The sequence below is a fragment of the Cydia strobilella genome, chromosome 18 (genome assembly GCF_947568885.1).
Source record: "Cydia strobilella chromosome 18, ilCydStro3.1, whole genome shotgun sequence".
NCBI lineage: Eukaryota > Metazoa > Arthropoda > Insecta > Lepidoptera > Tortricidae > Cydia > Cydia strobilella.
The window spans coordinates 10714280-10731010 of NC_086058.1; the positions used below are offsets into that span (position 1 = coordinate 10714280).

Genomic DNA, 16731 nt, shown 5'->3' on the forward strand with positions numbered 1-16731 from the left:
AACGAGTAAGCTTAATGTATGAAAGGATATTTCTGCCGTCTATCAAACCAAATTTCGATAACGAACGCGACCACAGACGCAATGTATCCCACCAATAGCACAGTGAAGGCGATGACCTGCTCCTTCATGCCTATCTTGGACGCGGGCCGCGGCTCCGAGTACAGGTTGGGCAGCGACACCTGCAGCCCCAGAGCGCGGCTCGTCCAGGTGTAGTACATATCCGCCAAGCCCGTCTCGACTAGGCGCATCATGAACACGTCAATTATGTTCACGAATGGGAATTCTGTAAAGAAGAGTCATACTTGTAACCCGAAGTCCCTGGAGTTTTGATTGCTTGGAAAGTTGAAGTTGGTTAAAAAGGATGTAGGTCTAAGTATGACGGTCGGCGTCAGCGTCGAGCATGTACTTACGCTCGGAGCTTGCGTTTTGTGGCCCAGGCTTTTCTTGTTCTTTTAGAAGAGAATGTAAACAAAGAATTAGGTTTGATTGGCTGAGTTGGCCGAAAGACCGAGTCACATGGTTGGTATATTAGCATATCTTGAAATTATGTATGTAGAAAACTTACCCAAATTTGCGATATACGATAAGTAGAAGGAGCGAACACATTCATCCATTACATATAATGTAGGCCGGCCGGATCCGTCTCTGTATTTCATTAGAATGAACATAATCGCATCAGTTTTCCTTTCCAAAGTCGCAGTGTTCGAGTGATGCACGACGTATTCGAATGAATCTGTGTTTTCCAATTGTATCATCCGAGATAGAAGGATGTCTCCAACTTCGTTGATAGACTCATTTATAAAGATGTATATGGATGGTGACGTTTGAATTACAGTGCTCGACTCCGCAAATTGAGACAAGCTATATAATACGTCGTATCGGACGCGGGTTGTGAATATGTAGTTTATGTAACCCTAGAAATGACGTAATAATGAATTTTTTAAGCTGCAGATATTAGAGAGCATGGTTTTAAGCAACAAGTAAAAAACAAAAAATACTTGCCTGATATTCCGCCAGCAGCATAATTGAAGCATACAAGCAGCTAGCTCTAAACAGAAGTAAATTACTTCTTCGTTTAAAAAAGAAGCCAAACAGACCAGCATTTAAAGAGTTCAAGACGTAAGAGAGGAGCGTAGCAGCTCTAGTATTATTAAATTTGTTTTTGATCTTTGCAAATGCCCACATTATGACTCCAATGCTAGTGAGGCAGCCGAGAATAAATATCCACTGCGGAAAACTATAAGCGCTGATGGGATACCGCCAAAGAGGTTCCTCTTCAGGTTGTTTCAAAATAACGCAAAGAGCGTCTCTTGCAACAGGATATACGAATATGTAGTGCTGTTGCCCCGTGATATATTTCGTAATGAACCTCGAGTTGAAGGACAAGTCCACATCTTTTCTCACTACATGTCCTAAGCTTCCGGTTATAATCCCATCCTGCTGCTGATACCCATACTTGAGGGAGTCCGCGCCCAAGGACGGCAACGATAAATTAAACCCAAAGTGTGCCACTATATCTGACATTACGAGTCCGTCCAATCCACAAAACCCGCCACTGGTTTCCGGACTAGTTTTTATGTAGATATCGGTACCTTCACATTCCTGAATAGCCGTGGGGAACCGGTAAAAGATATTGCCTCTAAGAGGATAGTTTTCAGTAAGCATCCTAGATGCTTTATTAGACTTTCTTTTTGGTAATTGTTCTTCTCGAACAAGTTTAATGGTCCTGTTATACAATTCTCCTTCGTTTGATTTGATCCCATCATAAACAACATATTCGTTCGGGCAGACATACGGCAGACTTAAGAAAGCATACATTATGCGATGTTTGTACCATAAATCATTTAGAAATTCTTCAATGTTATTGAAAGCCTCTTCATTTAATTTTCCGCCATCACAATTATACACGCTATCTTCAGTGGTAACTATAATAAACAATGATGACCAATGTGATTTAAGCACAGACTCCAGTACTGGACTATCAAGAACATTGGTATTTAGATATTTTATAGTAAAGACAATATTAGGGTTTTCTTTCAGTATCATTATTTTTCCTTCGCAAATAAAATCTGGCACGTTATTTACCAAAATAACGGAATGATTCAGATCATGTATACGTTTTATTAAAGTGTCTTTGAAAAGTACACTACTGTCATTGTCGATGTCAATGAAAATTGTTTGGTCGCTATGAGGAAATGATATTGATGACATATTTCGCGTATCTTTCTCTAAATATAATGCCGACTCATAAAAGGCATGAGAGGATATCGCAATAAATAAAATAATGATAAATGCTTGGTTATATAACTTCATTTTTGGTCACTATTGCTTTTTTGGTACCAAGTCACGGTAAAACAATACGTAAAACGAATTGAGAATGCATTGACTTTGACAGTAGGAGAGCTTGGTTTTATACGCTACATTTTGGAATAATTAAATTATTTATAACCATTACGTTGATTATATTTAACGATGTTAGAAACGACAACTTCTTTTAATCTTAGGTGTATTAAATGTAGTCGTAGGTACCATCGTACACACAATTAAATGAAAATTCGTAAACTTTATTCCAAAGACACAACATCCACCAATGGTCACGTGGGTCACTTAAATGTCTTGCTGTTCGTAGTTACAAAATTACATCCAAAATCCATTGATGGCAAGATTGAGATAGATTGTCTTTTATGACGCTGATAACGCCTGTCGAGGGAGGACCAATATTTGCTGACAATGTTGACACTGAATGGTATTTACAAAAGGCGTATTCAGATTTAAATAGTTATTTGTTTTACAAGGGGGCAAAGTTGTATTTTAACCCCTCGTGTTAACATTGGTATCCGAGCAAGCGAAAGGTTCCAAAATTGAACCACGAGCGTAGCAAGTCGTTCAAAAAGTGGAATCTTGAGCGTTGCGTGGATTTCAAGGCACGAGGGTTAAACAAACTTTGGTCCCGAGTGAAACACAGTTTTTTTTTACCACACCAATTCGAGGAAAATACTAACTGTAAAATGTTTTCTAATTCAAAAGTCAATTTTATCAGCCAACATGAGCAAACATTTCAAATTTTGCATCGGATTACTTTGCCTCACATGTGGATAAAATGCAACTTTCTTATCCGTTTTTGAAGTACCAAGAGAGCCTTTCTGAGCTGGTGTGGTGAAAAATATATTTATCGCAGTCCGTTGCTCTCGCACTAGTTTGCGAATGAGATATGTACTGTGACAACAACAAATTCGGTTTATAGAATTGATATCATATTTGTAGTCTGAATACGCCCCCAATCTCCATGGTAGTTTATTTGCGCATCAAACTTGGCATTATCGCGACTTCATCTGTAGTTTGATTTTCAAAATCGTTTTTATTGTACTGGTAGCTAAACACACAGAAGATCACATACCTACACAGGGCAGAAAAACTAAATGGTGCTTCAGTTTGGACGACATGACATTTAGGCACTGTTTGTTTAAATATTTACTTCCTACTAGCCGTAGAAAGATAAAAACTTGTCGACCCTTATCAAAAACAAGGATGTGGTCACACTATACAATAATATCGTGATGAGTTATATGTACTCTTTCAGTTATAGCTTCCACATTTCCACTTATTTTAAATATGTAGTTCGTTATTTGTTTAAACAAATACTTACGTGAGTTTAGAATTAAATTAACACTTTCATAGTATAAAACCTGTGTTCAATTGTTTTGGCCTTACTCGTTTGTTCAGTTTCGAGGATGGCTAATATCTGGGTATTCTTGAGTCTGTTGATCGTTTTTAGAATTGCAAATGGAAGAATGCTGGACGGTCTCTTTATACACCCTGAGATGATGAAAAACAGGGTGGAGATTCGGAGTGGAAATGATTACTTGGATTATAACCCTGATCATTTTTCGAAGGATATCATTCTAGTAGAGGTGCCGGTAGAAGAAAACAATGTTAATACGATTATTGAAATAAAACAAGCGAAAGAGTTTAATAATGACTTTGAGAATGACAATCACATTGATGTCGAAGCGCCGAAAAAGGAAGAAGTTATTATCATACGTACTCTCTAAAATGTTTTATAGTTTAAGTTAATTTTGTGTTGTGATTATAAAAAATAAATGATTTGTAAAAAATAATGTAACTTTTATTCAGAAGTATTTTTAAGTAGGTATTTAAATATAGGCAATATAGGTACCTATATTTCTATAATCATTCTGTATAATATATAGGTATCTCTTGGCGAAATATGAGCAAATATCTACTTGACTATAAATAAGGTGTTTTAAGATTTTTTTTTCCGTTTTGAAGTTCTGAATGGAGTAGGTGCAGAACAACTGGTATTTTTAGATACAATTCAAATAGTATTTAAGTAAATACTATTTACATTTCCTTACTGACTTCTCTTCTCAAATTGGCTTGGCAAACATTAAAGGAGTGCATATGTTTGAAAAAGAGCGGTAACCTATTCAAGTTTCAACATTTTTACTGTAATTATTTGGTAAAGTATATGTTAATTTAAAACAAATTATTTCAGTTCTGAATTGCAATTTCCAATTTTAATGTAGGTACCTAAATAAAGTCATGTAACGTCAAAGTGTAGTAAATAACTTGACGATTTAGTACTAAAAACATATGTAAGCATAATATATTAAGGGAATAACTGGTAGACAGAATAAAAATTATCCGTAGAAATATAATTTATCATCTTTTAATACAGGTTTATGTACAGTCATAAAAATACACAAAATAATTATTTGGAATTATAAAATATCAAAAAATCCATGATTATAGTTCGTTATTTTTTTAACGTTAGAAAAAAGGTAAACAATCTTGACGTGTCTTTTTATTGAAAAATATTGAACAACGCTTTAAAAAAATTAGTTTATATTACTTATGAAAGCAAAATAATGTAAAAGATCATATATGATTTCCATATAATTGTAACATATTTGCTGTGACTTATTTTTCAAGTGATTTTTAATAAAAAGACACGTCAAGATAGCTTACCTGCTTTCTAATGCTAAAGAAAACGAACTATAGTTAGAGTATGACTTAATAAAAATATTTGTGAGTATACTGCGATCCACACATAGTCGAGTCCATTTAAAAATCCAATGTCAAAACTTTACATTGTTTTGTCACTTAATTTGTGAACAGTCATCGATCGGTCAATTCTTAATTTAGGCTAAATTAACTTAAAATGACTTCCTAAACTTAACCCAAAAAAGTGGGGAGGAACCTTATCCTGCGGCCAGCTAAATTAGACAATCCTTGCTCGTATTGCTGTGCTTCAATATCCGTCAGCAGATCATTGCTCGGGTTATCACCTCGTAGGGACCTCTTCGCCACCTTATGCTCGGGCGCTTGCGTGTCAACTTCCTTAGTGGTATCTGCGGCTACAACCAGCGGCACCAGTACAGGCACGGTGTCGACGACTTCGATTACCTCCAGCAGGGCCTCGTCAGAGGCGACCGTGGTATTCTCACCGTCGGTTGAGGGAACTGGGACTGCGGTGGTCACCGCCAGCACCAGCGAGAGAAGGACACACAACGAGGAAGCCATGATCTTGGTGGGCTTCTAGAAACTTCTCTGCTTGATGGGAATTATCCCGCGAAAATGCTCTTGGTACTGAGTCTTCCGACTGTGCTTTGTTTTTGACAGTCTGGTCGTCTGTGTTACGTTTTATACCCGGTGGGAGCTCAAATTGTGCTAAATGAATTATTGTCCAGAAAAGGAAGCATTGACGTATTGTGCTTCATGTCTGATAATGACATTTGCAAATAGGTTCAATATCATAATGGCCGTGAATGTGTTTTGTTGTGGTTTACTATGAAAAATGGTGAGGAATACTTTACATAGTGTATCACTTCAGTTTACTGAAATAACATTGCGTGACATTGTTGTCCTTCTATTATATACTAATGTAATCTTTCTTGTTAGAATTGGTTCTAAATAAGTAGGTATTAGGAGTTATTGTTAGAAATATTACTCATACTTGTATGCGTCTAAAGCAAGATTTTAATAAACCGGAATAAGGACGACGTAATATCGAATTTTAAAAACTCAATCGTAACCGGTGCCGGTGCATCTAGTCTACTCTTATATATATAGGTACCTAGGTATTTATATAAAAGCGAACGACAGATACCTACTTATCCCCCCCCCCTCACCCTACTATTCAATATACTCTATGTTATTACCTTATTATTTTTATTTAAATACATATCAAGAATGCAGTAGCATAAATTATAATGAAGATTGTAAACATTTAAATTTATTTCTTCTCAGTTTTTTTATTTTTTTTTTATTTATATATTTATTATTATTATTTAGATTAGTGATTGAACGTCGTAGTTGTATGGATATTACCCCTTTATATTTTACGGTACAGTCAGCATCAAAAGTATCGGATCAGCTCCACAAAAAGATATAATAATGTCTCTATATTTAGAAAAATTTGATGGTGACATTTAGCTCATTTAATTGCTACATTCCTATTTACATTAGATATTTGGAATAACAGATACATATAAACTTGAACTGTAGTGATAGTTTAGTTTAGTTGATTTATCTCATTCTCACAGTCTGTATCATCTCAAGACTTTTTCGTCTAAGACGGTAATCTGTTAAACAAAAGCCATTGTCTCTTTTGTGCGAGCTGTCGACCTTTGTGTGCCATTGTGTGTTGGCGCGTGCCACGGCGCGTGCGGCGCTCACACACAATGGCCAACTGCTCGCAAAGAAGAGACAATGGATTTTGTTTAACAGATTACCGTCTTGGACGAAAAAGTCATTTGAGAAGATGAAGACTTATACTTACTAATATTTTTGCCATACCCTACCAGGGTCCATGTGCCTATATGTTACTATGTAATATAAATATTTACATTGGAGGCAAATAAAGATCTCTATTTCTATCTCTATGTCATTTACATTTTTCACACAGTTAAAATATACATACATTTCAGCTTGTACTACTTATCGTATAGTGATCGTTATTCTTGTAATAATAATAAGAATAAGAATCGAACATCAGAATATAAAATAAAAATTACAATTAAAATAAGTAGTTAGTAAACCAAAACAATGCAAATAGAAATAAATTAAAAACGCCAAAATACCACAATAGTAAAAAACATGAAAATAAAACAATGTCAATACAAAATATTAAATCAGTTTCAGCACTAGAAAGTACAAATGATAGTAAATGATGTCAATAGAAATAAATACTAAGTTTAAATAAAATAGATTAACATAATAAAAAGAATTATTAAATAGATCTAGTACTGTATAGTACGAATCAATGTCAAATAACTAAATAACTAATTAATTAATCAAAGCATAGACTTATACTAATACTAGCGAATGGGAGCCCTATTAATCAAGTTACGAACTCCACATTCCTTGGTTTTGAGTTAGACAGCGGCCTCACCTGGGGAGGTCATATAGATAAAACGTGTGAAAAACTGGTAACTGCATGTTTTGCCTTAAAACGATTGGCACGAATACTCCCAACTGAAATGGTCCGGGCCTGTTACTTCGCTTCAGTGCACTCACGCTTACAGTATGGGATCGAGCTGTGGGCAGCGGCCGCCGACTGGGAGAGGGTTTTCCGCCTCCAGAAACGAGCTGTGCGTGCGATAGCGCGCGTTCCGCAAACCAGCTCTGCGAAACCTCTCTTCAAGTCGCTAGGCATATTAACACTGCCCTCACTCTTAATACTGCATATGGCAACAAATGTGCGTGATGAAGTGGACACAAACCCCATCATCGAACCCCCGCGAAGGTACGAAACCCGTAGTGCGCGCGCGGGACTGCTGCGACTCGAGCCGCATAGACTAGCTAAGTCCAAAAAACTCACCCACGTCATGGGCCGTAAGCCGTAAGGTGTACAATCATCTACCGCGGGAAATTATAACAGCACAAAGTGCTTCACTTTTTAAATCAAAATTAAAAAAATGGCTTCTTGAGCAGGCGTTCTACGACCACAAGGAGCTTTTTAATTGATTAATTATTAAGTTTAACCTTATGGTTTAGAATTTTATGATATTTGTATAGTTACACGCTGTAATGTACTTGTTGACATGTAATGTTATATTACGAATAAATTATTATGATTATTATGATTATGATTATGATGATTATATTGACCGGGATATAGACTGTGTTTACCTTTTGTATTATTTATGAGCTCCCGGTCCCGGTCAATATAAGTCTAGTGAAACTAACCGTGAATCATTCAAAATTCTAATCAATGCATGTTCAATATTTATTTAATTACTTGTATATATTCTTTTACGGAGTAAAGTTCCTTTTCCAACAAAGGGTCTCCAGTCTGCGTCTAAACATTTCTTCGTTAGCCTCATTTTTCAAGTCGGCAGGTAGGTGTTCATATCATAGTATGTCGGCCCTATGACTCGTGCGTTATTTGCCTGCAGTACTGTGTGACGCGGCACTGTCCGGAGTTTACCCGTACTACGTAGGCACTTACCTATCACTTCCACTCGCCTATACTGTCCTAGGTTTCTTGGTGTGTTTAGTAGTAGTATTCTGAGAGTAGTGGGTCATTATTTGGTGTTCAGAAACCAAGGTTTTGCAGGACTGTCTCTGATTAAGACGAGCATGGTCCGCAACGCCCGTTTTTGCATACGTAAAACCCTCTCAGCATCAGTTGAGTTGCCCCACATAATCACACCATAAGTCATAAGCGAGTGGAAATGGGAGAAGTATGCCTGCCTCAGCGCATCACGGGAAATCAACGGCTTTAGTTTACGTAGTGCGAACACTGCACTGAACAAAGCTGTCGCACAACAAGTCCACATAAATAATATAATAATATTTTTGTAGATCTAACTATACTACTGAATGAGATATGAATATCCGTGTCTCATTCTAGCAAATAGCTTTGTCCCTACTTATGTAAGTAAAACTTACAAGTGTAATCCTGGCCTAAAGCAAGTTATGTTTATAAATGCAAGAAAAAACTGGAGTAAACCAAAAGGAACATTGGTATTGATACTTAATTTGCTTTTCAATTTGTGAACCATAGTTGCAGTATTGGACTGTAGCTGGGAGGTTTTAAGGAATTTAAGGTACTGGACACTGAATTTCTTGACGCTGATCTTCCTTGGAGTAACTAGTTAATACCTACTTAGATTTTGTCAATGTGCCTAATTTATGTTTTTATCACTGTTTAGTCCTACAAAAGCCCTTAACCTTTTCCAGGCCGCACAAATCTAGAAGGTTTTTCCCAAAAAAGTCTACTATATGTTCCAATTAGTTATGTTTGGTGCTTCATTTGAAGACGGGTACAATTTTGCAATAAAGTCCAATTTAATTTGAACATTAAATAAACATATATGTGGTCGATAAATTGTACTATGCCTGGAAAAGGGCTAACATTAACTGTTAACCCTATGTCGACAGAATTACCTATACCTAATATATAATCCAGAATATCCTTAATTTTAATGTGATCAATTTATAGCACCAATAGTAACTTAGTGACTAGACTAGAAGGACAGATGGACGGACATCGTTTACTTTTGAGCCTTAAAAGGAGACATTAATATCAGTATTTGGAACATTTTTAGACATAAATAATTAGCATACAACATTTATTCGAAGATTAAGGTATGGCCGTGTGACTGCACTTTTCATTTCCTTACCTAAATACTAAAACCAAACAAGTGCGAGTCGGACTCGCCCACCGAGGGTTCCGTACAAATTTAATTTTTTTAAATTTATAGTTTTCAGATTTTTCCCTGTACTTGTAGTGTAAGACGATATTACTTGCCAAATTTCATAGTTCTGGGTCAACGGCAAGTAGGTAAATAAATTTTGATTCCCTTGAGATTGGCAAAATATACGTTTTTCTACTAGTAATGGTTGAATTAAGATTTCGTCATACCAAACTGTAATTGCGTACTTTTCTTGTGTGGGCTCCCAACTTATATTTTATTTATTATTTCAGCCTATATAAGCTATATAAGCCTCTGCTGGGCACAGCAGAGCACGAGAGGGATTGGGCTATACATTTGAAAAATCACGTGGCGCCGCGGTCCAGTGGAAAAGACACCAACGCGCTACTATTTCATGAGTAATATTCATATATTATGCACGCGTTTATGTCTTTTGTACTATACTGAGATACCATCAGCCGTAAAAGTGGCGACCTTATCAATGAATTCATTCATAATTTCTCCATTAAATTTCGCAGCTCACTATACTTGGCTAATTTTCTTTAATTATTTAGGTTTTATAGTAGAGAAAGTATTATTTTAGATGACTCGTAGAAAAAGTATTGTATACAATAGTGATATTAATCAAGCTTTTCAATCTCGTGCCTCGATTAGGCCACTCAGCAAGCTTCGTAGCCTAAACACGGTTGTACTTGTATAAAATACTATTGTTGCGGCATTAACAGCCGTACCTTTTTTTTACGTTAACTAAGAAGTTTGGTTTTTCCACAGCTTCAAGGGACTGTAGACCTGAGTAATATTTACTCTTCTACAATAATCTTGATGTGTAAGGTGTAAGTACTTATCATTTTAAAGACGCGAGTTATAAGATATTGTCATGAATCATTTAGCTTTCCGTATACAATGAGAGAAGGGAAGCATTCTGTAGCTCTACATGTAAATGCAGCAATTTTATTAAGGCAGTTTCCTGAGCCAGAAGGCGAAAAATCTCCTTTTATGATCATATTTTTCTAAGGGATGCTGAAGTTCTTTATTATATTATCTTTAATTTATAAGCTTCCGATACACGAATTATGACACTTTGCTCGATACAATTAATTCCCAAAGTAACCTCTAACTAGGGCTTTTAATCCAACTTACTCGGTTATTTACGAGTATTATGTGACACTATAAACAAAACAAAATGAAGTCGGTTAAAAAGAAGAAAAAACAGTCTTAACTTAAATAGTAATTTGACCGCTTTCGAATTTCGATAGTTTTTTTTTATACCACGCCGGTGGCAATCAAGCATACGGCCCGCCTGATGGTAAGCAGTTACCGTAGCCTATGGACTCCTGCAACACCGGAGATATTACACGCGCGTTGCCGACCCTTTAAAAACCTGTACACTCCTTTTTTGAAGAACCCCATACTGTAGCCCCTCGGGAAAACCTCGGCAGGGAGCTCATTCCACAGCCGAAGCGTACGCGGGAGGAAATTCCTCTTAAACCGCACAGTACGCGACCATTTAGGTGCTAGGGTGTGAGGATGAACACCCTGCCGATGGCGAGCGGTGCGGTGATAGAAAGCGGCCGTTAGCATCATGTCAAACAATTCTTCAGAGCACAGCCCATTGTACAAGCGGTAGAACACACACAAGGAGGCGAAGTCTCTCCTTAGACTTAAAGGTTCAATACCGCTTGTGAGTTTGGGATCGTCGACGAGCTGGCATCCAGGTGCTCCTGCCCAAAGGTGACAGCAGTACTCCATATGGGGTCTGATTTGCGATTTATATAGCAGCAGTCTTTGCCCCGGAGTAAAGTATCGCCGTGCTTTATTGAGCACACCGAGTTTTTTGGATGCCAGATCAGCCTTCCCTTCCAGGTGGCTACGGAATTGGACGTCACTGGAAATGTCGACACCGAGGATCCCAATACTCCCTGACATGGTAAGGGCTGTGCCTTCGAACTGCGGGACCACAGTAAATGGGGTTTTCTTAGCGGTAAACGCGCAAATTTGTGTCTTGGTGGGGTTGAATCGCACTAATAATTAATACTACACTGTTAATTGTACTTTTGTGGACATCTGTTATTGGCTATGTTTTCTGTTCACTATGATTTGTATTAATTTTTGTATTGCTGTTGATGCCCCAAATAAATAAAATAAATAATAATAAATAAAATAAATTGTCCCGGCCCCACACCGAAACTCCGATAGAGTGCCCTCAATATCCGACACAAGCTTTTCACGACTTTCCAGCACCACGGAACGAGGGATGTTGGCACGGCCTGCGTAATAGGCATCCCCAGTACTGTCGTCTGCAGACTGCATAGCATTGAATGTCGTCGATAGACAACATGTCATTGATGTGCAGCAAAAACAGCGTTGGGGATAGCACAGAGCCTTGCGGAACGCCAGCGTTAATGTCCATGCTATTGGAGCAGCTTCCGTCTACTACGGCTCGTATGCGTCTGCCAGACAAAAATCTAGCTAGTGTAAGGCAACGTTTTTAAAATAAATAAAAATCGACAAAATTCGATCTAAATTGACACTTGGCGCGCATGGTCTTTCCCGTTCTTTCTTGCAAAATGTGACAGTGATAGCGGCAAACCGATGGAACGGCCTTAAATATTAATACTTTTTTTAGCCAAATAAATACTTAGTGAATATCCGTGAAATACGTAAGCAGGCAACAAGCAACACACACCTGAGTATTTGTTAAAATTTAACAAATTACCATTCAAGCCAGGTGCTAAATCCCATGTTGTCTTTTATTTTTACGAACTATCGGACCGATTTGGTTTGGTATCACATTAGCATCTCTTGTGAAACGACGTAGGTGCCAGCCTGCCCGAGATCACGCGCCAAACGGCTTCCACAAACAACAGTGCACATTATCTAGTGTACAGTTTCAATAAAAATAATGGCTTGTGTAAATCTCCGATTTACTTATAAGCCATAACGATGGGTAACGAGTATGTTATTACCAAGTTTTAGACGGACAATATAGGATCTATCGGAAATGCGTTCAATGTTCTTTGCCGTCGCGTCGTTGGCGCTGCTGGCCGCTTGCGCTTGCGCCCCAGCCGAGCAGGATGTGATCCAACACGTCCCCCCAAAAGAAGAAGCAACACCATCAGCTACAGTAAATGGCGCTGCTCCATCTGGTGCTGCGGCAGAAGGTGGATCTGAGCCGAAGAGCCCGGCCGCGAGGGTCCGCCGTGCCATCGGCGGTCAGGAGAGCGACCTGCTACCTTCGGCCAACCAGATCGACGCCTCGCCCTTCGGAGAGACCTCTCAGCTGTTCGGCCGCGGCGGCATCAGGGTGCTCCCCGCGTACCTCGGCTAAACTACGACGACTCAAGCTATACTTAGGACATGGACAACGACACGAATATGCCTTATTAAACAGCGAGCAATTAATGTAATAAATAATAATGTAAGCCTCAAAACTTAGACCCCTTCAACCCATTCAGTTTTTTTTGTCTAATAAATAATAAAAGAATTAAGTTAAACACCATGCGTTTGTGTCATTATACTTCTCACTTTTTATAAATATTATTTGCTTTGACTTTACTTTGGTCTAAAACAACAGTCGATAATACGATAATCCTGGCTAGAATAATACTAATTGATTTAAGTGAGTTAATTATGATTAACGTCTAGTTTCTAATTATAAATATAAAAGTAAATACCGCACACGTTCCATAGAAGTTCTAGTTTCAGCTCGTTAAATGATGAGTGCAGTCAACAAAAAAATATTACTTTTATACACGTTTTTCTTAGTTTACATAAGTAATGGGCTTAATATACCTAGTAAATTACAATCGAATGATGAAGCTGTATGGATTCCTGACGATAGTCAACCAATCTATAATATTAAAAGAAGTGAAATTATTGACGAAGCCCTACAACCAATGAGTGTTAAAGAAGACGAAATGTTTGAAACGGCTGAAAGTGGCAACGACTTTGTATATCATCCTCTATTTGTGTATCGGCGAATCGAACACAGCAAACGCAGAATCAATATGTATAATGCATTTGCCGGTTAAAATAACAAACAATTTACGCGCTAGGCACTAGTTGTTAGGTGAGTACAACACATAAAAGTTAATTGCCAATTACTTTAACGATGGATTTTTTTAGATCATTTGCATTGTGAGAGCATTTATCGAAATTTGCCATAGGAGAAGCAACTGTGCAAAATGGGACCACTTAGGAATTGTGTTAAAATTTTAGTGGTTGTGGTAAGTGTTTAGTTTAGTGTCTCAAGGTGTTTCACTATATTATTGTAAAGTACGCCCGTGTAATTCTTAATATTGTTTTAGATTACTGCCGCTTCTGCCGGAATATCTCCTGTACACGATCTTAAAGCCAAATTCAATTCAAAAGTTGCTGGAGAGTCGTTCCTGCTTAACTCGCCTCACAAAGCTCTAAAGCACTTGGACAACTCTATATTAAAAGCAACAAAAAACGTAACTCAAAATCCTCAAATGGAAGAAAAACTTTATCAGATTTCCAAAGACCTCGTCTCAGCTATTCTGTCAAAATTAGAAATTCAAGATAAGATAACGAGAGTTACAAGGGAGGCTCTTGAAGCACCAGGAAAAAATAAGGGTATAACAGCCATAGAAACACGAAGGATATTGGATTACATATCACGAACCTTATCAGGAAATATACTTAGTGTCACGAGAGCTTCAACGGAGCCGGAATTACATCGACTAGTATATGGCTTGGCTCAAATTGCAGCAGAGGTTTCCATAGTATCAGCATTAAAAGATATAACCTACGCGAGCGCTTTATCGAAGAAGCAGTCTGTAGATTTATCATTGCGTAAAAAGAGAGAAATTATATCTGGCGCAGGAAATAAAATAGCTCTGCCCATCCCGGTAACTAATTCTGTTCCGACGATTTATGATGCTATATTGAATAAATCTGCTGTTATGGTCACACCATCTGCACCACTTATGCATAATAATATGACAATACCTCTATCACCATTTTCCGTTTTACCTCGTGGTAACTCGTTACATATATTGAATTCGAAACCTACTTTAGCTACTGGTGTTAAAGGATTTTTAAATCAAACAGCATTGGATATTGAAAACAATGAACGGAATGGCAATAAAACAGCAGAACCAATACTAATAGAAAATTCCGTTAATGGGACTCACGAATTAGTAATAGATGCACCGAATTACGACAGTCAAGACATTCTAGTAGATGACTGGCTTGACCCAAGGGACAATATTTACAAACCTGCACTAAACGCAGATGTTGTGGCAGAAATTAATTTAGATCAGCCTGAGTATGAGGACGAAACGAAAAATGAAAAGAGAGCTAAACAGAAGATGGAAAAACTTGAAGCAAAGGCTAAGAAAGCAATTCTGTATGCAGGTGATGTAGCGTATTTGACAGCAGCTAGCGTTGTGGCTATGCGACGGGCGTTGACTGCGTCCATCGAGGTGCAAATGTCCGTAAGGTACGCTAAAAACGGTATGGCGAACCATCAAGAGCTAATGATGAATCTGGCGAAAACCGCGGCGCAGCAGGCTGGTAAGGAAGCTAAGAGCGCTAGTTCAAAATCGCTTGCATGTGAAAGAGTTATCAAACTTGCACTAAAATATACTGCTCAGTCGCACGGGGCAAATTTGAACCATGTTGCAAATCGGATAATAATGGATTCCCTATCATTAGCTACGCTAGCCAAGTCGATGGCGTACGTTTCGTCAGACATCGCTATCAATTCCTTGTATCAAGCGACGGATGTCAAACCCCCATCGTGAAATCTATGTGTTAAAGTTTCCCAATAAATATTTACTTCATAATTTTGTGCTACTTGCTTTAAGTTATTGATTTATATATTAAACTGTGATATAATATTAGTTAATGTCGTTACAGTTAAATAAAATTGGCGCTGGTTATTAAATAAGGGCAAAGAAGAACAATTTCACTCGAGAAAGTGACATAATGTGACGTGTCGTGTTCGTGTTGTCACTTTTAATATTAGGTAATAGCGATCACTCGATCAGCAATCACGTCTGTCAATTTTTTGGGTCAAATTGGGCCCCAGAAAGTTTTAGGGCCTCGTCAACTTTTTTTAGTAAAATGAATTCCGAGTAGGTAACTTTATGTTGTTTTATATGTAAGTACCTTATTTATACCAAATAGATATAACTTCGTAATAGATGGATACAGTCTAAGAAAAAAACGTGCCTCGAAAATCAAGAAAATTTGATTCTCGATCAGAGGGCGCTACCACAGCGCTACTAGCTTTGGCCTACTGTCGTATAGATGGCGTTGACGGTTTCGTTTGTTATTTAACAATTTTAACGCATATCAGTGAAAGAACATGGGTCAAAATCATAAAAATAATTAATTCAAATAAAAAAAAACATTTATCCATATTTAAATACATTTTATTGTATTTTTATAAATCTTCATTTTTAGTTTTAAAGTGTGTCGATAGATGGCAGTGAATTTACTGTGGTTACAAAATCTACTATGACAGTACCGCTCTATCTTATTACGAGTATATCCTCTTTGTTTATACACATGTGTATGTATCCTATGACACCTAATTAAGTAGGTATCTCAAAGTATCACTTTTAGACTGACTCAGTCGTTTTAATAACTATGAGTATGAACTATAGTGTAATGATATCTAAAAATGTAAGGATATTTACAGGTTTAAGGATCAATTCAAAAACCTATAAAGTTGATTACATTTAATGATTTTTCATGACTGTTTGGAACAGGTAAGAGGTATTTGAAAATCACTTCGTTTTCACGGCCAGGGCGCGCTGTACCTTTACCAGTAGTGATAACTGTAGTATGATCTGAAAACAAATAGATTTTATATAAATATCTATAACAATAAAATATAACCACTCACGCATGAAACTCTACCTGTTTGCAGTCTTGTACGCTATAAAAAAATCTGTTTATTGCAATTAACAACATTATAATTTCTTAAACCTAGTTCTTTACAGCGATTGTTACTAGGTTTAAGAAATTGTAATATATAAAACTATGTTTTCAGTACTGATTTTTATTAGGGTTATTA

The 16731-nt window shown here is 37.3% G+C and overlaps 2 protein-coding genes across 2 annotated transcripts; one reads left to right on the top strand and one right to left on the bottom strand.

Annotated features, from left to right (window-relative positions):
• Window positions 1-8: 8 nt before the first annotated feature.
• On the bottom strand, window positions 9-2209 carry LOC134749631 (uncharacterized). The gene is made up of 3 exons (XM_063684647.1): window positions 1003-2209; window positions 517-914; window positions 9-294 (listed from the first exon to the last, which is right to left on the bottom strand). The coding sequence occupies exons 1-3, from the start codon at window positions 2044-2046 to the stop codon at window positions 12-14; spliced, it is 1725 nt and encodes a 574-aa protein (XP_063540717.1). The 5' UTR covers window positions 2047-2209; the 3' UTR covers window positions 9-11.
• Window positions 2210-13762: 11553 nt separating this feature from the next.
• Window positions 13763-15493, top strand: LOC134749323 (uncharacterized). Its single transcript, XM_063684237.1, has 2 exons — window positions 13763-13909; window positions 13991-15493. Exons 1-2 carry the CDS (start codon window positions 13868-13870, stop codon window positions 15449-15451), a joined length of 1503 nt encoding a protein of 500 aa, XP_063540307.1. The 5' UTR covers window positions 13763-13867; the 3' UTR covers window positions 15452-15493.
• Window positions 15494-16731: the final 1238 nt, after the last annotated feature.

Coding starts and splice junctions, on each gene's coding strand:
- LOC134749323 (XM_063684237.1), top strand. CDS start 13,868: ATGGGACCACTTAGGAATTGTGTTAAAATTTTAGTGGTTGTG. Junction 13,910..13,990: donor TTAAAATTTTAGTGGTTGTG/GTAAGTGTTTAG, acceptor ATATTGTTTTAG/ATTACTGCCGCTTCTGCCGG.
- LOC134749631 (XM_063684647.1), bottom strand. CDS start 2,046: ATGATACTGAAAGAAAACCCTAATATTGTCTTTACTATAAAATATCTA. Junction 915..1,002: donor TGCTGCTGGCGGAATATCAG/GCAAGTATTTTT, acceptor CGTCATTTCTAG/GGTTACATAAACTACATATT. Junction 295..516: donor TATGCTAATATACCAACCAT/GTGACTCGGTCT, acceptor ACAAGTATGACT/CTTCTTTACAGAATTCCCAT.